The 20,934-nt window shown below is 47.4% G+C and overlaps 1 protein-coding gene across 6 annotated transcripts in view; it reads right to left on the reverse strand.

Moving 5' to 3' along the window:
• The window catches only part of Rrbp1 (ribosome binding protein 1), a 63,902-nt gene that overhangs the window by 19,210 nt on the left and 23,758 nt on the right, over nucleotides 1-20,934 (reverse strand). For 3 of the 6 annotated variants that reach the window (XM_006500441.2, XM_006500440.2, NM_024281.2), the window contains 5 exons: nucleotides 7,857-8,005; nucleotides 6,865-6,987; nucleotides 2,806-2,958; nucleotides 1,913-2,031; nucleotides 836-989 (listed from right to left, as the gene is read on the reverse strand). In XM_006500441.2, coding sequence (XP_006500504.1) covers nucleotides 836-989; nucleotides 1,913-2,031; nucleotides 2,806-2,958; nucleotides 6,865-6,987; nucleotides 7,857-8,005 — 698 coding nt within the window. Of the gene's footprint in view, nucleotides 1-835; nucleotides 990-1,912; nucleotides 2,032-2,805; nucleotides 2,959-6,864; nucleotides 6,988-7,856; nucleotides 8,006-16,530; nucleotides 16,556-18,375; nucleotides 19,566-20,934 lie in introns of those variants that run through there. The other 3 variants (XM_006500443.1, XM_006500444.4, NM_133626.2) reach the window with 3 other exon arrangements.

A 20,934-nucleotide genomic window follows, 5' to 3' on the forward strand; every position in this document is an offset into this window, starting at 1 on the left:
CTGGTCCCTGAGGAGCTGACTGACTCGGTGAAGGAGCTGCCGGTGAAGGAGCGAATGAAAAGAGCCCCTTCCTTTCTACAGAGTAAGCTGCAGTCTTGCACAGCTCATCCTCCAAGTCATACTGCAGAACAGGTGCCACCATCATGCCCAGGAACAGAGAAGCAGCACTGCCTCAGCCTAGGCTGATCTGGCTTGGCACAAGCTATTAGGAACAGAAGCCATTGGCTCACAGGCTGACTGAAGCCCCGTGAGTGTTACCCGGCATGCTATGAGGACATCTCCCTCTTTCGGAAGGAGACTGGGCAACCCCTTGAGAAGCCACAGGATCTGCAGGGAGTTAGTTAGCCTGCTGGCCACTGCAGGGCTGCAGGATCTGCAGGCAGTTAGCCACTGCAGGGCTGCAGCAGCACACTGGGAGCCAGTGTAGAACAAATGCAGCACAGGAGCCAAACTCTGAGACCCAGATGCTGACTCTGTCACATGCTGGCCAGGGAAATGTTGAGTAGTTGTTTCGCTCTCTGTGACACACACACTTCCTTGTGAGTAAATGGCAGATGCCAATAGTCCTGCCTCACATGGTGGGTTACATGGACAATTAGACCTATACTGATACTGAGCACTTACAGCGATACTTAGCACATATCATCCTTCGTATGCTATTACTCTTCTTAACAAGCGAAGGTCAAGCAAGGTTCAAGCCCCAGACACCGACTCCATCCCCAGCTGTCTGCTGTGACTGGGAAGGGACAACTCTGTGACCGGGCACTGTTCCTGCTCTGCAGTCAGGTCTGGCGGGCAGTGAACAGGCACTGGAGTGACTACCACTGCTACTCACCTGCAACTGTAGGACCTGCTTCTCAAAGGTGGCTGCCTTGGCTTCCAGCGCCTTCCGTTGTTGCTCCTCCTGCCGGGAGGCCTCTGACTTCTCCACTAGCTCCTTGTTGACCTTGCTGAGCTCCTGTCGGAGCTTTGCCAGTTCTGTGTTCTGCCTGCAAGACAGTCCCCAGCCCCAGTTGAGAACAGTGAGCAAGCTTGGCAACTGCTCCCTCCTTCTGGCATATCTGCCCTTTCTTATTTTAGTGTCCAAGTCTTAGGGCCATTAGTAAAGTGATTTTTGCATGTCAACCATGTGGCTTTTGGTGTTTTATTGAAAATGGGTTGCCAATACAGTATGTGGATCATAGAGAGCAAAAGGCCCCTCCCAGACACCACCGGAAACACAAAGGCAAGACCCGTGCATGTCACCTCTGCTCACTCCCTGCAGTATTCCCCACCCCCACCAGGCAGTTTCTAAATTGAGGGGAGGCAGCAGCTGACAACTGGGTAACATTTCCTCAAGCTCCAGAGCTTTCTCCAGAAAACAAGCATCAGTAAACTCCACATGACAGAGAATGCCAGGGTTCTTCAATCCCATATCCTCCCAGGGAGGACTGAGACCCCAGCAGGTCCTTGTAACACCTACACTCTCACCCTCAACAAATCTGCTTTAATCCTCTGCCCTGTACCCCACATAGAGGGTGCAATAAGAATGAACATCAAAGTGTCACTAAGCCCGGGAAGTAAGATGCCAGCACAAGCCAAGGACAGAGAGGCACCTGATATTTCCCCCTGTCCCTCCCCCACAATCGCCAGCTGCAGGCTAGCATATATCAGCTCTTTCTAAGGCATCAAGACATGGGGGCTCTTAGACACCTGCTAAAGACTCAACTGCTCAGAACCCACATAGAAGCTGGATGTGAGGAGAGCAGGAACTCACAGGCAGCCCTGCATATGACTGCCACCCAGCCCTATATCCAGAAAGGCACTAGATTTTACCTGCTGTAGCCTAAAGAAGACTCACTAAGTCTACTCAAGCTCTAAGCCCTAGGGAACGTGCCTCCACAGTCTTTACATGAGACACTGGCTTACTTACTTGCTTTCCACCTGGCTGGTAGCCTGGTTCAAGGCATCCCTCAAGATGGAGTTCTCCTGCTGTAGGCGGGCCAGCTGGGTGTTAGGGCCATTCTCCAGCTGTTCCTGAAGAGTCCGGATCTGAAAAGTTGCCGACAGGAGCATCAGTGCATCAGCCACACAGAGAACTGACTGTGGACCTCCATCAGCAAGGTCACAGCTCAGAGTGAACACTCTGGAGGCTGTATCTGCTCCAAGGGAAGTCAGGAATGCTCATAAAGCAAGGGGCCCACACACTGCCACTCCAGTGCCAGGGTCTCAGGGACAAGTGTGGGCCTCCTTCACTCTCATACATAACACACCTCTCTGCTCACTGATCTCTTCATCCAATGTTTCAGATGTATGCACATATATACACCTGAGGCCACACAGGTGGTGTACTATTCCGAGAGAAAAAAAATCCCATGGCCACAAACCACAACTACCTGAGTGAGGGTTCATCTCTTGTTTTCTGAGCCCACATGGCACCCATGAGACATGTGGCAGGGAGGGAGTTGAGCTAAGCATAGGTTTCAGAAGATAAACGTCAGACTGACAGTGAGGGACAGTCCAGATAGGCAGTCACCAGGGTTGGTCTCCAGACCCAGTAGTGTCTGTTCAGCAGGTCTCCTAGCTTATGCAATCTTCCCAACCACACAAAGACTTACCTGGAGATGGAAGCCCTCATCCCAGGATACTACCTGACACAAGGTTCTTCTGAAAGAGTGCTCTTTAAAATATATTTTATATCTTCCTGGTAATTAATATCAGAAACATACAGCCGATTTTAACCCCCAGCAGGCATCCTCAGTCCCAGCTCAAGCCTCGCCCTCTGGGCCATTATGACTCCCTCAGCCTGCCCTTCCCTGTGCCCACCTTGCCCTGCAGCTGTTGCACCTCCTTCACATGGTCCCGATAGCTGGCCTGCATGCGTGCCTGCACAGCTGCGATCTCCTGCTCCCGGGCTACCAGCTGCTTCTTCACTTTGGCCTCCCCAGCTGCAGCCTTGGCCTTCTCTGAAGCCATCTCCTGAGAAGATATGGCAGGTGAGGTGAGCGGACTCATCAAGCAGACAGAGACTGGGCCACATTATTTTCTTGAAAAGCATTCAAAAGGTAAGGGTCTAAGTGGCCTTTGGTTCTGTCTGTCTAGGCTGGAAGATGAGCATTGTCACCAGCATCCACTGGTGCTCTACTGGCATATTCCCAGGGAATCTGGCACTATTCCCTAGCTTAGTGGGGCCCTGCATAGACTTCTGGGCCCAGAAGTGGTCCACAGATTTACCTCCAGATAGAGGCTGGAACTGTACCACCTCCCATTCCACTGTACCCAACAGTGTCTGGTTGGTATCAGAAGGCCTTGGGCTCCTGATCTTAAGAGGCCTCACGTTCAGGCACTGGAGTGGACACACAATAGTCTAGTCCAGAGGGTAGTGCCTGGCAAGACATCAGCTGGAAAGGTTTTCCAGAAGGTTTTGCCATCCCTGTCCTAAAATCTTCAAAGCCACACCTGGGCCCCGAACACTTAAAGGGCTAGGGTAGAGCTCCCAAGGGGCCCAAGTCCGTAAGCTTCTTTAGACACTACTCACACTGGTCATGGGTTCAATTCTGCCAGGACCTTGCACAGGAGTGGCACAGACTCTGCAGATGACTGAAATTCTCAGTGCATCCAGACCAGGCCTTGTAGCATGACTCCAAGCAAGATCACTAAGCAAGACCTTTTCCAACTATAAAAATGTTACCACAAGAATAAAGGAAACGTAGAAGGGACTGAACATGAAACATAAGAGTCTAGCACTCACTGGCTCCAGTGAGAATGCAGGTAAGAGGAACCGTCATATGGTCAGTAACATTTTCACATGAAATTTCTCACTCAATGGTTTGGTGCCAGGAGGTATAACATGAAAATGACATAAACATGCTGGCTCTGTCGAGCGGGACACGATGGTGGTCCACACAAGGTAGACAGAATGATAAATATTTAACTCTAAAGGGAAGATACAAACACCAACAAACACTCGACTTCCTCAACTGCAAACCACCCTAGGGTCTCAGTAGCCATTTGCTCACTGAAAACCTGCTGTGTGTGTGTGTGTGTGTGTGTGTGTGTATGTGTGTGTATGTGTGTGTGTGTGTGTGTGTGTGAGAGAGAGAGAGAGAGAGAGACACTCACAGTCTGCAGGCAACCAAATAGAGAGAGAGAGAGAGGGAGGGAGGGAGGGAGGAAGGGAGGGAGAGAGGGAGAGAGAGAGAGAGAGAGAGAGAGAGAGAGAGAGAGAGAGAGAGAGAGAGAGAGAGACTCGCAGTCTGCAGGCAACCAATAGAGGTCTGTGGCAATTATAATGATCACCTTCATCTGAGTGCTCCATTAGATTCCTGAGTGCTGATAACCAAACAGGATACTACCAAAGTGTCTGGCCCATCAGAAGTACAGGAGACCCTCAGAAGCAAGAAAGAGTAGGGCGGACATACTGGAGCAGGCAGCCATCCAGAGAAGATTAGGCCAGATGCCAGAGGCTAGTACTCAGGGTGCATACTTGGGGATGGAGGCTGGGAGCATGAAAGAGGTGTAAGCAGATATCGGCATTGGACCTTCTGAGTTTATGGGAAACTGGATGTGGTCAGGGGATAGAGAGCCATAGCTAGACATTGTCATTAAGTTTCTTGGGTCAGAGCCAAGGTCCACACTCTGGAATGTGAGGTGGGTAACAAAAATCAAGGCTTCTAGACCTGTAGGCCACACCATGAACAGAGTCTACTGTCTCAACCCAAGGAGGGTGGGCATGGTGAATGTGTCTAGGAGTTAGGTGCCATTGTGGTTTTTGAAACTATGTCACACAGCCACCTCTAAGGGACAGCATAGTCACTGAATGGTCAGCACAGGGCCTTCTTACCTGCCTGCCTCCCTGTCCTTGGTGAATGGGATTTCAGAATGGGAAGGGGCCCATTCTATCAGAGGTTGTAACCTCCTCATCCATCATGCCTCAGACCCAACTAAATAGCCAAGCCACACAGCGCCTGACAGCAACTAAATACTACTGTAGCCTCTTGCTGCACTTGACTTTGGGAATAAGCAAATTTCTGTAGGAAATTAATTTCTCTTTCTGTTTAAACAGTGTCCTGGTTAGATTTGTTTTGTTTTGGGTTTTTTTGGGGGGGTGGTGATGGTGGTGTTTGTTTGGTCAGTTTGACATAATCTAGACTCACTTGAAAAGAGTCTAGATTATGTGGTCCCTGGGCAGGTGGTCCTGGGTTGTGTAAGAAAGCAAACTGAACAGGCCAGCTACTTTCCCCCATGGCTGCTGCTTTAGTTCCTGCCAGGAGTTCCTACACTGACTGAAGAATGTGACCTGAGAGTTATAAAAGGAGACAAACCCTTGCTCCCTGGGTTGCCTTTGGTCATGCTGTTTTATCACAGCAATTATCAATTCTTTCTAAGGTAAAAGGTACAAAAAACTAGCTCCCTAGAAAAGCAGACTCTGATCTTGGAAGGTATGCTAGTCATCTGACCCAGGGGAGTGGGAGGGCTCTACCAAGTTCTATGGTATAAATGTGCTCACCCTTATTGGAGCCTAGACCTAACTCCTAACATGAAGTGTGCACAATTAGGAGGAGACAGCACAGCCAGCTGCTGTTAAGCCATGTGAAGGTCTGCATTTCTAGTACCCAAGGACAGCTCGAGCAAAGGCCCTATGTGGGCAGCTTGGGAGTCAGCACAGAAGCCCACTCAACACGAGCAGACTTCTCAGAGGGTGACCTTCTTTTCTGCTCCTGAGCATAACACTAACAAGAGTGTCATTCAAAGGGTTGGGGTCTCGTCAGCCTGACCCTCAACCACCGTTTCTGCCTGGCTCAGAAGCACGGCCACTGAATTAAGAACGAGGTCAACTTGCCTCATTTCTAGTCTGTCTCCAATAAGCAAAGAGCAATACCTAAGGAAAGGGTTATGTCTAAGATGGTGTTATGTCTAAGGTTAGGTCTAAGATGGTGTCAGGTCTTTCTGTTTTTGAGGCAGGGTTTCTCTCACTCTGTAGATAAGGCTGGCTTCAAACTCAGAAATCCGCCTGCCTCTGCTTCCCAAGTGCTGAGATTAAAGGCATGTACCATCACCACCTGGTATTGTCAGATATTTCTTGACCCAGGCTATCTCCCTGAAGTCTGTTTCCTGGGACAGAGAGGGCAGGAGGCAGGAACAGTAAAAGAAAACCCACAGCACCTCACCTGACAGCTTTCTAACTTAGCGGATACTAGGCCCATGAGAACTCACTCCCCTTACCCTGCCTGTCATGTCCACCTGGGACACTTGGACACCAGGACCCACTTCTCAGAAGCAGAGAACAAGGGAGAGGCTCCAGTAGGTTCAGCAGTGAGTGGCTTCCAATGACTGAGGAGCTGGTATATCCTGAACAATGTCCCAAGCCTGTCTCACAGGAAGCCTGGCCCACCACCACCTGCCACTCAGAGCAAAAGTCCTTTCAGCCAGTCTGGCTACAAATAGCCAAGAACTCTCCTGCACATCACTCCACTGATGTCAGACAAAGGCAGCAAAGCAGCCTCAACCCCATTTCTCAGGAAAACTACCAGTATTAAATGTACACGTTTTTTCTAGGTGCACTAGCTCAAAAGACCCTGGTACCTAGGGAGCCACCACAGTCTGAGATCCTGGTCTCTGTTAAACTACGTGTATTCTTGGACCACAGGGGAGGAACACTCCCAGTACTACACCTCACCTCTTTGGGCAGCAGATGAACTTCAGTCAAAACATTCCTGGCTTGGGAAAAGCCATATGCTAGGCAGACAAGCCCTGGCTGAAGCTGCCTGTTTCAGCGCCAGCCCTGAGCCTGTCCTGATGACCTAAGGGCAGCTGCGGCCCTGGGCACAGGGAATCTCAAGAGAATGGAGAGGAGGCTGCCTTGCTTCTGAGCTGAGGCTGTACCTTGTTGAGTTCCCTTAGCTTGCTCTTGGCGACGGCCGCATCCTCTTGCTCTGTGGCCAGCAGCTTTTCTTTCTCTTCTAGTTGGCGTTTCAGAATTGCTACAGGGTCACCCTTCTGAGTGGCCTGGAAATGTTGACAAAGCCATGTTACAGGGGAAGAGTGAAATATATAGTCCCCCAACTCTGGCAATAAGCAAAAGGCAATAAACCTCCAGGTAGCATGGGCTTCAAAATAAGTGGTTCCATCTGACCCTAGACACCATATGGGAAGGGATAGTCCTGTTAAGCCACCGAGTTTTTAGGAACTCCCAGATCTTGTACATACAGATGCTTGGGGTAGTTTTCATAGGTTATAGTATTTCCAGTCTTAAAGCCAGAAAATGTAGACTATAAGCCACTGGCTGCAGTGTGGGAGCTAGGACAGGAAACCTGTACTCTAATGTCATGGTCTGAGCAAGGTGACCCTCCGACACTCATGCCCAGGGAACACCCCCAGTGCTTACTTGCTGAGGTGCTCTCAGCAGCACTGAGGCCACACAGAGCATGGCACCCCCCAGTGACAGCCGGGAAAGAGTACCCCCAACACCTCCCATCACTGAACTGATCACCAAAATTACTATCACCCAACTAGCTAAGGAAAAACCCACGCATACTGCACTTCCTAGAACAGGTGATTGGCCAGGGGCACTAGGGAGTGGGGCTTAGTCTTTGAGCTTGCCCTGGTAGCACAAGGGAATTATGTCCAGATCCCATGCTCTAACCCGAGAAGCACAAGCAGCACCGAGGCCCCGCTCTGCTCCGGGCACATAAGCAGCGGTAGCATTCAGCCCAAGCACAGACAGCAATGGCAGGATCCTCCAGGAAGAAGTGAAAACTGGTCTGGAAACATTCTCGTTGCAGTCGGACAAGATAGCTCCTGAGTAGGAGCAGAACTGGGCAAGATGTTCATCCCTGGGGACAGGGGTAAGCCACACCAGCCCTGCAGTGGCCTACCTTATGCCAGGTGTCTTGAATGACTCCAGTCTTCTCAGAGAGAATCTCAATAAGCCGCTGGGCCTCGCCCTCACTGAACACCATGCTTCCAACCGTAGAGACCAGTGTCTTGTAGGGCAGGAAGAGAGGGCCGTCGCAATCTGGGGGCCCTGAAGTGGGAAGGAGCAGGGACTTACATTCCACCCCCAAACAAGAGATATACAACAACGTCCATCAAAAGGTGGCTCTGATCAGAGGCAAGGAGAACTCTGTTCTACAGCTTTAGGCTGGTACAGTGAACTTCCTGATTAATGATGGGTCTGCATTCTCAAAGAGTCCCAGCCAAGCTTTGGAGTAACATCCCTCCTTATTTTATATCAGTAGTAGGTATCGAATTCAGGGATCAGTGTGTGCTGGATAAAGGCTAGCCTTTGTTTCTTCTTTCTTTCTTCTTCTTTTTTTCCCCCTGGGGTGAGCCATCAGCCTTGCCCTCTTCCTTTGCCCAGACTTATTTGACTCATGGATATGCATCTCTAGGGTTTTGTTTTTTAAAGATTTATTTATTATGAGTATGCTGTAGCTGTCTTCAGACACACCAGAAGAGGGCATCAGATCTCATTACAGATGGTTGTGAGCCACCATGTGGTTGCTGGGAATTGAACTCAGGACCTCTGGAAGAGCAGTCGGTGCTCTTAACCACTGAGCCATCTCTCCAGCCCTCTTTCTTCTTTTTAAATTAACAACACTGAAGCTGTGTGGGAACTTGAGGTAGCTTTCTTGATAGGACCTGTGTGAACCTTAGCACTACATAAGCCGAGCGTGGTAGCATACGCCTGTAATATCAACACTTCAGAAATGAAGGCAGGAAGAGCAAGCCATACTCAGCCACACAGTGAATTTGAGGCTACCCTGAGTTGGATTAGACCATGACTCAAAATAAGTAAATAAAGAAGTAACAAAAATAGCGCTGCACAAAATTATCCACAACACATTTTTCTCAGTTTTTTTTTTTCTCCAGTTCCTCTTTTTCTAGTGAAACACTTGGTCCATCTCATCTTCCATGGTTCTGCATCACTATGGGCAATGATCCCCAGAAACACACATACACGGAAAGCTTGGAGGGTACCAGGACTCTGCTCCCCACAGTCAAGGACAGGCACTCTAGCCTCCCTAGATGGAGCTTAAATGGTGACTGGCTTCAAAAGAGAAATGGCTGGGCCAGGTCACTAGAATGAGCTCTTCACTCCCTAGGTACTTGCTCACAACAACCCCCCCCCCCCAAAAACCCAAAAAACCCATCACCACCACCACCACCAATGAAACATCCTCACTCCCAGTCTCCATGATACCCATGCAGACTTGTAGGCAAGAAAAGAGTGAGTTGAGATAGCTCAGCTAAAATGCCTGGGAAATTCCTCTGCTGATATCTAAATTTGCTCACAATTGAAACAGACAGTCAAATGCACTAAAAGAGACAGACAAGTGCACTAGGGCGAAATTCAGCTAAACCTGCCTTTTGAGGACAAGGAATGGGGAAGGTTTCTACAGCAACCCTGGCTTCTCTGACTTGTCACAATATTTTTACTTCACAGTCATAATATTTTCATTACAAGTGGAAGCACTTAGCGTGATATCATAATAAAGGCAAGGTGGGATGTGGGCGGGCTGGTTGCTATGAGCACCTTATTTTATAACTTTTTACCTTAGGAAAGTGCAGTAGATTTAAAAATAACCACACTAGCATTAAAAGGCCCAAAAGCTTGTACTGCCAAGAAAATGGGATGAGAGTATGTGTGTGGGGACCCCATTTCTTAATTTCCTTGAAATATGTATGCACATGCAACTAATGATAGCTTATATACATACTAGATACAATCCTGAGTGCTGTAGAGCTAGAATAAAATGGCCCATGAGCTCACTCTCAGGAAAAAAACCCCTACTGAGACATTTTTTGCTGTTTTCCCACCCCCCAACCCCTGCCCAACCTTAAATAGATATTCACTGCCCAGAGTTTAAAAGAAACAGGCGAGGCAGGGTGGCCTCTCAAGCTTGTGTGGAACTGAAGGCTACTTTCTTTCTTGATTCAGAATGGTCCTAGCACCCCTGAGAACTTGTGATTACAACCCCTGAGACTCCTGCAACTTGTGATGTGCTTTAAGCAAAAAGTTTACATGGAGTTTCAAAACCTCAGTGTAGACAAGAACATAAAATAGCAATCTGATATACTGGTTGAGCATCAAGAACACACAATTTGGATAAACTGGGTAAAGTACGCTGTTAAAATTCATCCCAACTATTTCTTCGTGGCCTATTCTAATGTGGCGAATGGGACTACTAAGTTACAGATGTGGTGCATACTATATTCCTCAGACTGGCTGTTCTGTGCCGTTCCACCCCCATAGACTCCTAAAATGCTCCTTGCCAAAAATCTTAGAAGTTCTTATCCTCAAGAATTCCCCAAGTGATTGAAAACTCTAACCTCTCTTGAATTCTCCACCAGAGAGCACTTTTCTAGTAAGGTATGTTGGTGTGTGCCTGTATTTCCAGCACTTGGGAGGTAGAGAATGAGTTAAGGCCTGCCTGGGGTACATGAGATCCTGTCTCAAAGAAGAATGGGAGTGGGGAGCCAAAATAAAGACACTTCCCTTTTGGCCCTATCCCTTAAGGCCCAACTCCTCCCATGGGGAAAAAAAAACCATCTGGCTACCACTGCTGAAGGAAGCCTTGCTACCGAATATCATCTCGAGTACTAACACTAGCTATGGGATGCTTCAAGATGCTTCCAGCACTGTCTAGAAGCTCTCGACTATGTTCAGAGGCTAAACAGCATAAATAAATAAATAAATCTTAAAATAAGTAAATAAATAAACAAGCAGACAAATGAAACAATCCAAAGCAATGTAAAATCGAGCCTTCTCTGTCTATCCTGCTTTCCCACCCACAGAACTTCTATTACCTTCTCCAGATACTCTCCTAGAATGTCACAAAACATTTTTTATTGACTCTCTTGGGTAGGTAGGTAGGTAGATAGGTAGGTAGGTAGGTAAATAAATAAATAAATAAATAAATAAATAGAGTATTGTCTCTGGATCAGAGGCAGTAAAGCTGACAGAAGGAAAACTGAGCCCCTGGCTGAGTCCTATCCAAACAGCTTGCCCTACACCCCACTCACATCTCTAGCAAATGCCTCAAGATTCTAGTAATTCTTGGTATTGTAAAATCTTAAGGTATTAAAACAAACCTACCAAATATTCCATATTTAATCCATTAACCATGGGCTTTAAAAAGAGCAAGGGGAATTCTAGAAGTGGTTAGCTCCCTGCATGGCTGACCTAGCAGCCTGGGTCTGGCTCACACTGGTTGACAGGTCTGGTCTAGAGAAGAATGAGGCAGATGGACAGCAAAGAACAGCTACAAGATGGCACCAATCAGATGTGGGGGACACAACCACATACTCCCCCTTGGACTAGGCCATTCAGGAATATGGCACACTATAAAGACTCAGGATAGGCCTCTGGGGGCCTGAGGGACCTGAGACACAGTACACCACTTCCAGGTAACAGCTAACAAGTGAAATCAGTCCAGAAACTTTACAGCTGCAGACTATCTAAGAGACTGGACCCATAGTGCTAGCAGCTAACTCCATAGTAGGTAGGTAGGTAGGTTGGTAGGTAGAGACAGACAGGCAGACAGAGGCTAAACAAATATATCTCTTGGCCAAGGCCAGTCTATGGGTCACCTCTGGCCTTGGTTTTCAGTACAGCATCTACACTATCAAATAGCCTAAGCTAAAAACCGCCAATTTCCAACTTAGCCCCTCCTTTCGACTATGTCCTTGGACAACTGGCTTTACCACCACCTGACACAGTTTCCTTGTCTGTAAAGTCAGTAACAACGGTTCCTCCCTCACGGTCTGGCTGCAAAGATTAACTTAATTTGTGCTTGGAATGAGACACAGGGGAAAGCACTGTAAACTAACTCTCCAGGGCCAACTTTGGAGGCCCAAGCATTAACACCCACTCGTTGGACAGTCAAACCCGACCCGTCCCAGCTCAACAGTGGAGGGCAAGGGTGAGGATCTAAGAATGGCCTCTCTGAGGCCAAGGCTGACTTAGGGGCTCAGAGGGCAGACTGTCCTTACTCATGGGGCACAAGAGCTTGAGGAAGAGGATGTGCCTCCACCAACAAGAAGCGTGAATGTAGTGTGCTTAGTGTCCAGACTTCAAAACTATGATGCAACCAGTCTGCTACAGAAATGCCGTACCACCTAGGAAATGAAACTTGTAAAGAGGCACTTAGAACTCTCTTCTCTGTCAACTGTGGGCTCCTTTAGGAAAATTGCTCTTTGGCTGCATAACCAACAACTCCCCAATGAACAGCCTCAGCAGCAATAAGAAGATGTTAACGTAAGGGCACCTGAGACTTGGCACCTCGCTGCTCCAGCAGCAGCTACCCCTCCACTGTCCAGCTACAGAACATGCCTGCCAGGCCCAGGCCCTACTTTCTCCACCAGCAGGGAGCGCATCAGCTCACTCCAGGACTTGCCCTGTGAGTACCTACAGACAGCTAGAGGCTAAATGGAGGTGAGAGTATTACTATAGATTCCCAAACAGCTCTGCCTAGGACAGACCCAGCTTATTTTCTTGCTTCTAAACAGTGTATGCACTGAGAAGTCTGCAGAATGCTAGGCTTGGAGAGGTAAGTAGAAAAGAGGACCACATATGCAACACAGCAGGCACAGAGCGGTCAAGCAACAAAGCAGCATGCTGGGGCCTAGAGAATGCAGATACAATGGAAGCAGAGGCTGATGCACAGGTGCTTCACCAGGCAGTACTGGGTAAAGAGGCAGCAAGAGGTCTGAAGGAAGGAGAGCAGCCTAGAAAGGCACTAATGTCTGCAGGATCCAGAACTTTGGATTCCCAGAGGAGCAGAGGGAGGTAAGAATGGAATAGGTACAAGATTTCACAGGCCCCAGAGAGCCAGCTTTACCCCACAGTGTGCAGTGACTAAAGGGAATCTTGCTTGGGATGCCAGGAGGGACAAGGCTTGAAGAAGACAGTTCAGGAAAGGGCCTGAGCCAGTGCTCCACCCTACGAGTCTCCAGGCGACTAAGTGTGAGAATCCCAGATGATAACCAAAGACACCTCACAGTGGGTCCTGACAGAAGCACAGGTGGGGACTGACGAGGACTCACGGCAAGGACATTCATGGTCTTAGGGACTGTCCAAAACCCATTCTGAAGGTCTTTCCCTCAAACGCAAATACCATTCCTCTGGACCTTCACAGCGAATGACAGGGACAGTGCTGAGTTCCAAGCACAGCATCTCCACAGGAAAGAAGTCATAGCCCAACCTTAAGCAGATTCCATGACCTGTCCTTAACCACCTCAGCCAAACTGAGCTGTGCTCTAGAACAGTCAGGACCCAGGCCTCTAAGCCTCTTGGGAGCCCAGTTCCATGTGATCATCTACATTTACAACCAAAGATCCTGGGAATAACAAAGGTAAGGACTGTCTAACATCACCACAGCCTCTCCCCAACCAGACATTTATAAACTGTGACCAAGAAATCTATAGGAAAGTACAAGGCTCTCAAAGGAACTAGAACACACCCTGCCCTCTTCCATCCACAGCCAAGACAGGCTCTGGGCAGCATGGTAAGTAGAGCCTTCACTCCCAGATCAGGTGGCCCTTCCCAGAGCATGCAAGCCAATGACGAACAGCTACATCTGAGCCCTAAATGGTCACAGACACATGTGGGGTTTCCAGTGCCCTGGCAGCAAGCACAGAAGCTGTGGAGAGTTTATTACGGCTTTCCCCTTGGATGGAGGAAAGAATACTCTATAACCAAACTGGGAATATATGTGTATTAAATGGTACCCTACAGACTAAATGACTATTTTCCTCTTTATACTTATTTTTCTTTTCTCCAAACTTCAACAGAAACAATTTTATACCTGAAAAAAATGCACACATCACAACAGTTATTAAGACAACTATGGAAAGCAAGCTCCCTGCTTGGGCTTTCAGGCAGAGGGGCTGAAGACCAACGAGACAGTTTCAGCAGCAGTCAAGATTTTCGTTAGAGCCCACAGAGAAAGACCATGGCTTTATCATGGGCTTGACCACAGAAGCCTGGACAGTAACTGAAGACCCAGCACTGCCACAGCCAGCAGTCACTAAATGGAGATTTCCAGAAGAATGCCAGCTAGCAGCTCACAGTGAACTTGCTTCCCTGGGGGATCTATTTACATTCTGTTTGGAGGTAGAAAGGGACAGAGGGACAGAGAAGAAGTGGGAAGAGGGCAAGAAAATGGGGGCTTGGGTTTTGAAGAACTCTTACACAAAGGTGCTCAAAGCACCTAGGGTTTTGTTCAGAGATTCAAACCCTGACACACAGTTAGCGTCAAAGAACAAAGGTTACCAAGGCTTGTTTTGAGTACACACCTGGTGGCTTCAGCCTGAAAAAAAGGGTGAAGAGTTAACTGTCTGGAGGATGGGAAGGGGTCTGAGGAGGACTGCCGTGGCGGCCCTGTACTGCCATCTGCTGGCCACATGACTTCTGCCAAGTCTAAGCTCTGGCTGTGTAAAGCAGGTAGAACTGGGCTGTGAGCAGCATAAATGCAAGAAATGCAACACCAAGCACCTGGACAGAGAGCCTGGCTACACAGCATGGCTGCCAGGACGGGTGAACAGGCGAAAGGTGAAAGAGGAAGGGAGCAACTGCAGCCCAGCCAATGGTTTTAAAGAAAGAGCTCTGATCTGCTCTGTACACCCTGAATAGGTTTTCCTGGAAGCTCTGATAACCCTTCTTTATCTCTTCTGTCTCATGCCCCTGTCAAGTTACAGCTCTTTTTACACTGCATTTCCTACTACACATCTGCCCGCTCTGTAAGTAGAATGGTGTCCTGCAATGCCACACACAGGAGCTCAGATACCTCCACCAGCATCCATCCACAGGTCACCCCTAGCTTCAGGGCACAGAAGCATCTTTGACATTCATCTTACCTCAGCTTACAAGCACTTACCAGGTAACAGGTGCCAGGGCCTGGGTGGGCACTGGCATCTTGTGGGAGGCCTGAGAACTTCTAACTCCCCGAAAGGACTAACAAGGTTTCCGCCGCCAGACAGGCTCCAGGAACACAGACTGGAGCTCCATAGTGGAGTTCTGTTTCTTTTCCAGTTTTTTTTTTTAATACTAATACAAATAGAAAAACTAGAGAAATGTAAAAGGGTAAATGAAAGATACAAAAAAAGTACCCACAATCCTATCTCCCAGTGGGTCTGTTCTCCCATATAGACCATGAGAGACTCACAAAAAACCTACTTCTTTCTGTTTTCTACATTTTGGAGGGTGGTGGGAATCTCTTGGCCATGACATCATGGTCACCTGGCCCCAGAATGATACCAGCCTACCAGCTGGGGAAGGAGAGGGTTTTCTTCAAAAAGCTATCCACAGAGTATGATAAAAGTACCAGAGCCCCTGTCTCACTAAATAAAGAGGTTACGGGCTCTGTGGTAGAGTCCTCATCAGACCTGGGTCTCAACTCCTCTTCCTCTGAGCAAGAAACAGGCCTCACTCCGATTAACAGCTGCCTCATTGTAGACCTCATGCTACCTGCGGGCCAGGGAACTACATAGTGTATTCCCATATCCAGACCCACATAGGATCTAACCAAAGCCACTTCTAGTGCAGATGTCCTGACAGCACGTCACCAAGAGGCCATTCCAAGGAATCGGAGCAGCCAGGGATAAAGACGGATTTTAAAAACCACCACCACACATGCACACGCTCCCTGAGCTTCCTCAAGGATCCTGGGCACAGCTACTGAGGCAGCAGTGGTACTCCAAACACTTTAGTTCAGAGGAGTGTTCACTTCAAGGATTCTACTCATTCCCAGTCCCTAAGCACTCAGTAAAGAACCCCTGCTTTCTACTTCACAGGCCAGTGTTTCCTCCTCCTTCCACACGAGAGCTTGTAACACTCCTTTGCAATACAAACCCTTCTCAGCTCAATGGTAGAACCACATGAGCAGGGGTTGGCTCTGAAACAATCAAGCAGGCCTCTGTAAATCACCAACTGTTTTTGGAGATCAAGGGAGCAGTCTTCCTAAATGAAAAATATACCTACCTTTTGACTTGCAATTACAGCCCTAAGAATTTACTTTAAAGAGACATACAGCAATATATGTACATTACTGCAACATCAATTTTAACACCCAAAAAAGCCTGCACACTACTTAAGTGTCATTTAAATAAATCACAATACATTCACACTACAGAATGTTATACAGCCAACTGTGGCAGCTTTGCAAGCACAATGTGGAAAGATGTCACCAATACACTGTAAAGCAAAAAGCAGTTTCTAACTGGGTATTACCACAGCTTGCATGTGAGAGCAGTGTCTCCAGGGTCCCCCAGAAGTGATTGGTGACAGGGACAGAATAGCAAGAAAGACTTTAGAGTTCCACCCTGCCCATACTTCTCTACTATTTAAAAATTGTTTGCTGGAAACAGACGTTTATGTAATAATACATTTTTTTAAGAGCAGGAATCATGTGTTCATTGTCACACACTGCCACAGACAAGCAGTAAAACCCATGGCATGGCCCCAATCAGCCTCTGAAAGAGCTCCAGCTGGCCTACAGAAACGTGCCCAGGCCTGCCTCCATACCTCCCACATCTCCTCTGTGGTACCTGTCATCAAAGCCTTGCACCAGCCAGGGACAGAGTGAGCCTGGTGACGTGACCCCAGTTGTATCCTGGGCTGCTTCTGCACTGTGATGTCATTAGTGCCTTGCTATTTGAGGGACAGTGACAACTAGAACCAAGAAGGGGAGTAACTGTATGATACCAACATATGGCTAGAAGCCAGATCTTCTTCATAGGAATACCTGCAAGGTGACCCAAGAGGCCACCTCCCTCCAAATGGCTGTTTAGGGCAGGTGTGTCCAAGAGACTTTCTGATGGTGATGTTTTATCTCTACACTGTTCTAAAGGGCAGCCACTAGAAACATGTAACTACTGACAGAGCTTTAAGGGGCACTAAGGATGATCAAAGAGCTCTGGACTTACTTTGGACTGGTTTAGATGAATTTAAATGGCCAGGGCGACCAGTGGCTCTTAGTGGAAAGCACACCTCTCAACCCTAATTTGTCTACAGCTAGTTGTTAAAACCTCAAGGTGGAGCTCCCTTCCCCAGCCTGCTCTGTACCATAACGGAAGCCACCTCTCAAGCATTTCCTGGATCCTCCCAGCACTGCCACAGGCTACTTCATCTACCCAGGCCTACACTCCCAGATGCCTAGTACCCATCTGCAGCTCTGCCACAATTCCTTTGAGCACATGTGGTCCACAGAGTACAGGCAGCTCTGGACAGACACACACCTATTATTTGTGGCCAAATGGCAGGGTGTCTAAAGGCAAGCCATGTGGGACCAACCACAGCCTAGCCAACAGAGTTGGAATACAAGGTTCAGTTTTGTGAAAACGTTTAGGTCTGCTTCTCATCCATGCCTGCTCACCTGGCAACATTCAGAGCTGCAATGTTTGATATTACCAGGTGAATTCTAGTACACTCCTTCCATGTACCAGACTAGGATGACTCCATGAGCCTCTGGAATGTACTATACTGTCAGACTTCATGCCCCAAGCTTTCAGTTACTATAGATCATGCACATAGGAAGTTCAAGAGAATGCTAGACAAAATGAGTCCAAGTTTCCACTGGAGTTGTAATCTAGTAATCCAAAGTACCTCCCTGACGCCTGGCTTTCTATTAGATCTCCCTCACCTCCACCCCCAGGTATTTACATAGGAGAGCAAAACTCAGAATTCTCTACTGTCTTCGGTTAGTGCCCTTCTTTGCCCCCAAGTTTCCCAGGAGTTTTCTCTGTTCAGCAGCTGTGAGAGTATTGCCAGGGGGGCAGGCATGAATGAGAAGCAGGTCTGAATGTTTAGATGGGTGGATAGATAATTATCTTCGAATATTCACATGCTGTACTTACAATCACCAGTACAATGGAGGAAAAGGGCATGTGTTTACTGAACCCACCGTGGGGCCTCCACCCTGTGCTAACCACCATCTACAAGGGCAGTGAGACACTGAGGTGCTATATATATGTATATACATATATACATATACACATACACACACACACATATATATCCTGCTTTACTCTCCCCATCATACTGCTGAGCCATGGCTGGGGGTGGGTCACCCTCCCATGCTATCATCAATCAAGAGAATCATGGCCACAAGAATAAGAAATATCTTTAGAGCCCATGAACTCGAAAGGATGGGAAATATATTTTGCTGGAGGATAAGCAGACTGTGACAGAATCCATTAGGCAAACCCAAGTGGGTGGTCTTAGCTAAGGGCAGCCAGGCCCCTAGGGACCAGATAAAGCACTCTATATAAATGCTCACACCAAGTTCTCCTAACCCACAACCATCAGGGCCATACTGACTGGGTCATTTTCAGATAACCCTAGCACACAGCAGAGCCAAGTATATGGTGCAACTATAAAAAACAGTAACTCACGACCATGTTCTTGCCTGCTTTGGTCTGACAATGCCACACAGGGTCTGGCCACTGCACTAAAAGACATAATGAGAAGACATGATTCTTTATCTCCATCATCTTCCATAGAAACAGCCCATGGAGTGGAGTGGACAACCTCCACACATAGCATGCTCACCCTGTTCACATCACAGCAAGCAGGAGCAAGTCCCCTATATCCTGAATGTAACAGGAAGCTGAGGGGAGTCTTGACATCGTAGAGGTGAGATGGGGACTCACTTACCTAAGGGTACTAAGCGGGAACAGGGTTATGAACAGCAAAAATAAGTGCTCTCACAGACCTTCATACAACCTCAAGGACCTAAGTTTTCTATGGCTCACCGTGGAGCCTCACCAATATACTCTCCTGGTTCTATAGGAAAAAGAGGTGGTAAATACCAGGCATGAAGGTTCATGCTCATATAGGCTGAGGCAGGAAGGCCATTATTTGGGGCTAGCCTGTGCTACAGTGACAGATCCTATCTGAAAAAGAAAAAAGAATAGGCGGCTTAGACATATATGCTCCATAGACTTACTTGTCAGTTGGGCAGGACCTGGATCTCAGGACTCACACATGTTTACGAATGCTTTCCATCACCTGTCCTGAACTTATACTGCTTGAAAACCATGGTCCCTTCTCCGTGGCTGGAGCTCTAACCTGTCTCTAAGACCATACTACCTCACAGACAATGCTAGGCTTCAATGAGGCACCTTAGCTCCATCAGTGGACGCTACATTTCAACAGTTACTAATGGGAATCAATCCATTGCAGAAGCCTGATGTAATGATCCATCCAGTTTGCCAAACACAAGGAAAGAAATCCCAACCCCGTGCCCTGCACGACTCTTCCTGGATTGTTTCAGCATTTGGACATTATCATTATTGCTTTATTCTTTTGGGAATAAGGGATACAGCATTTAATAAAATATATCAAGACCCAATTTTATGCCCCTACAGTAATTTCAAAAGGCCATTAAATAAGAATTTTAATGAGAAATTATCTACTGCAACATCTCATTAGGATTTGTGTCCCATGTGGCCTTGCACCAAGGAGAATGATATCGAAGGCCTTCATACAGGTGTTTCCAACGTCAGGGGCGCTGCCACAGCCACAAGAGCCAATGCCTTCTTCAGGGTTGCTTCCAACTTTTGAAGAATAAAATATCAGCACACTGCATAAAAAAAAAAGTCAAAGAACAACTGGACTCGAGCTGTGGGACAGCCAGCACTTTGCCTCCACAGGGCCCCATCCAGATCCAACCAACCTGGGATCAAAAACATTAAAAAAACAAAAACAAAAACAAAAACACCACCAAAAACAATTGTGTCTCTACCGAGCATATGCAGATCTATTCTTTTAAATCATTCCTTAAACAATACAACATAACAACTACTCTGCATTGTATTAGGTGATTTAAAGTAGATGGGGCAGGTTACAAATGTAGCCCATTGGGACAAAACTTCCCTAACCACCTAAGAGGCTGGGCTTGATCCCCAGCACTACAGGGGTGAGTAACAAACACTTGTTTTTAATTTAAGGAAAATGAAGTATAAGGGACTTTGGAAGTTACTTATATGCAAATAGGATGTCATTTATGAGGCATCAACATTTGCAGATTTTGGAATTCACAGGGAGGGGGAGACATGGAGTCCCCTGAAATATGAAGAAAGTCTATTTTTAAAAGTTGTTTTTGTTATGTCATCCCGTATTTAATGCCTTTGTCTTCTTTAGTTATCACACTGTTTCAAGAATTTAGTAGCCTACATTTCTAAACTTAGAGTCAACACTGTCCTATGTCTCTGTGGAGTCTTAACATCCTTCACCACTGACACTGGTGGCTATGCTGTGCCTGGGGAAGCAAATGCAGGGTCCCCAAGATCAGGTCCAGTAAGCATCTGTGTACTACAGTTCCGTTTCCTCGGGAGAGACCTGGGAGGATACCTCAGAATCCTGTTAGAGTATGCCCAAGTGCTTTTCAGCAGTCACACAAACTCAGTTACTTTTTAACCCCCAACTGGAGCTGTATAGTTACCACCCACTAAAAACACCAAAGCAAATCAGCGATCTGTATTATCTACCTACTTTCTGTCTATATAATATAGTCTATATTAAGTTCTATAGTACTTTGTTAAATAACTAAGGAAGAAGGGATGGGGCAATATGGAAAAAACAATATTTCTTTAAAACACTAAAAGAATAAAGCTGATTTTAGGTAAAGTATGAACACAGAACAGACTGACAAGACATAGCCAGACGTTCAAGAAAATTTGCCAAGACTACCTTGCCTAGATTGTTCCTCACACCTCCCTGTGCATTCCCTCACTGGAGACATGGTGAGTGTTCTGCACCTTGTCTCAGGATCATTCATATGACTTGCCCTGAAGAATGAGATGTAGCTTGAATGTTACTGACCAAAGTGACTTATGCCTCTGCTACAACTCTGAGAAGCCCTCTCTGCCCTAGAGAGACACAGACTCTTTAGCCTGTGTCCCCAAATGAACTCACACATGCCCAGAGCCCAGAGCCAGCCCATTTAAGGC

The sequence above is a fragment of the Mus musculus genome, chromosome 2, assembly GCF_000001635.26.
Source record: "Mus musculus strain C57BL/6J chromosome 2, GRCm38.p6 C57BL/6J".
In the NCBI taxonomy this organism is placed as follows: domain Eukaryota; kingdom Metazoa; phylum Chordata; class Mammalia; order Rodentia; family Muridae; genus Mus; species Mus musculus.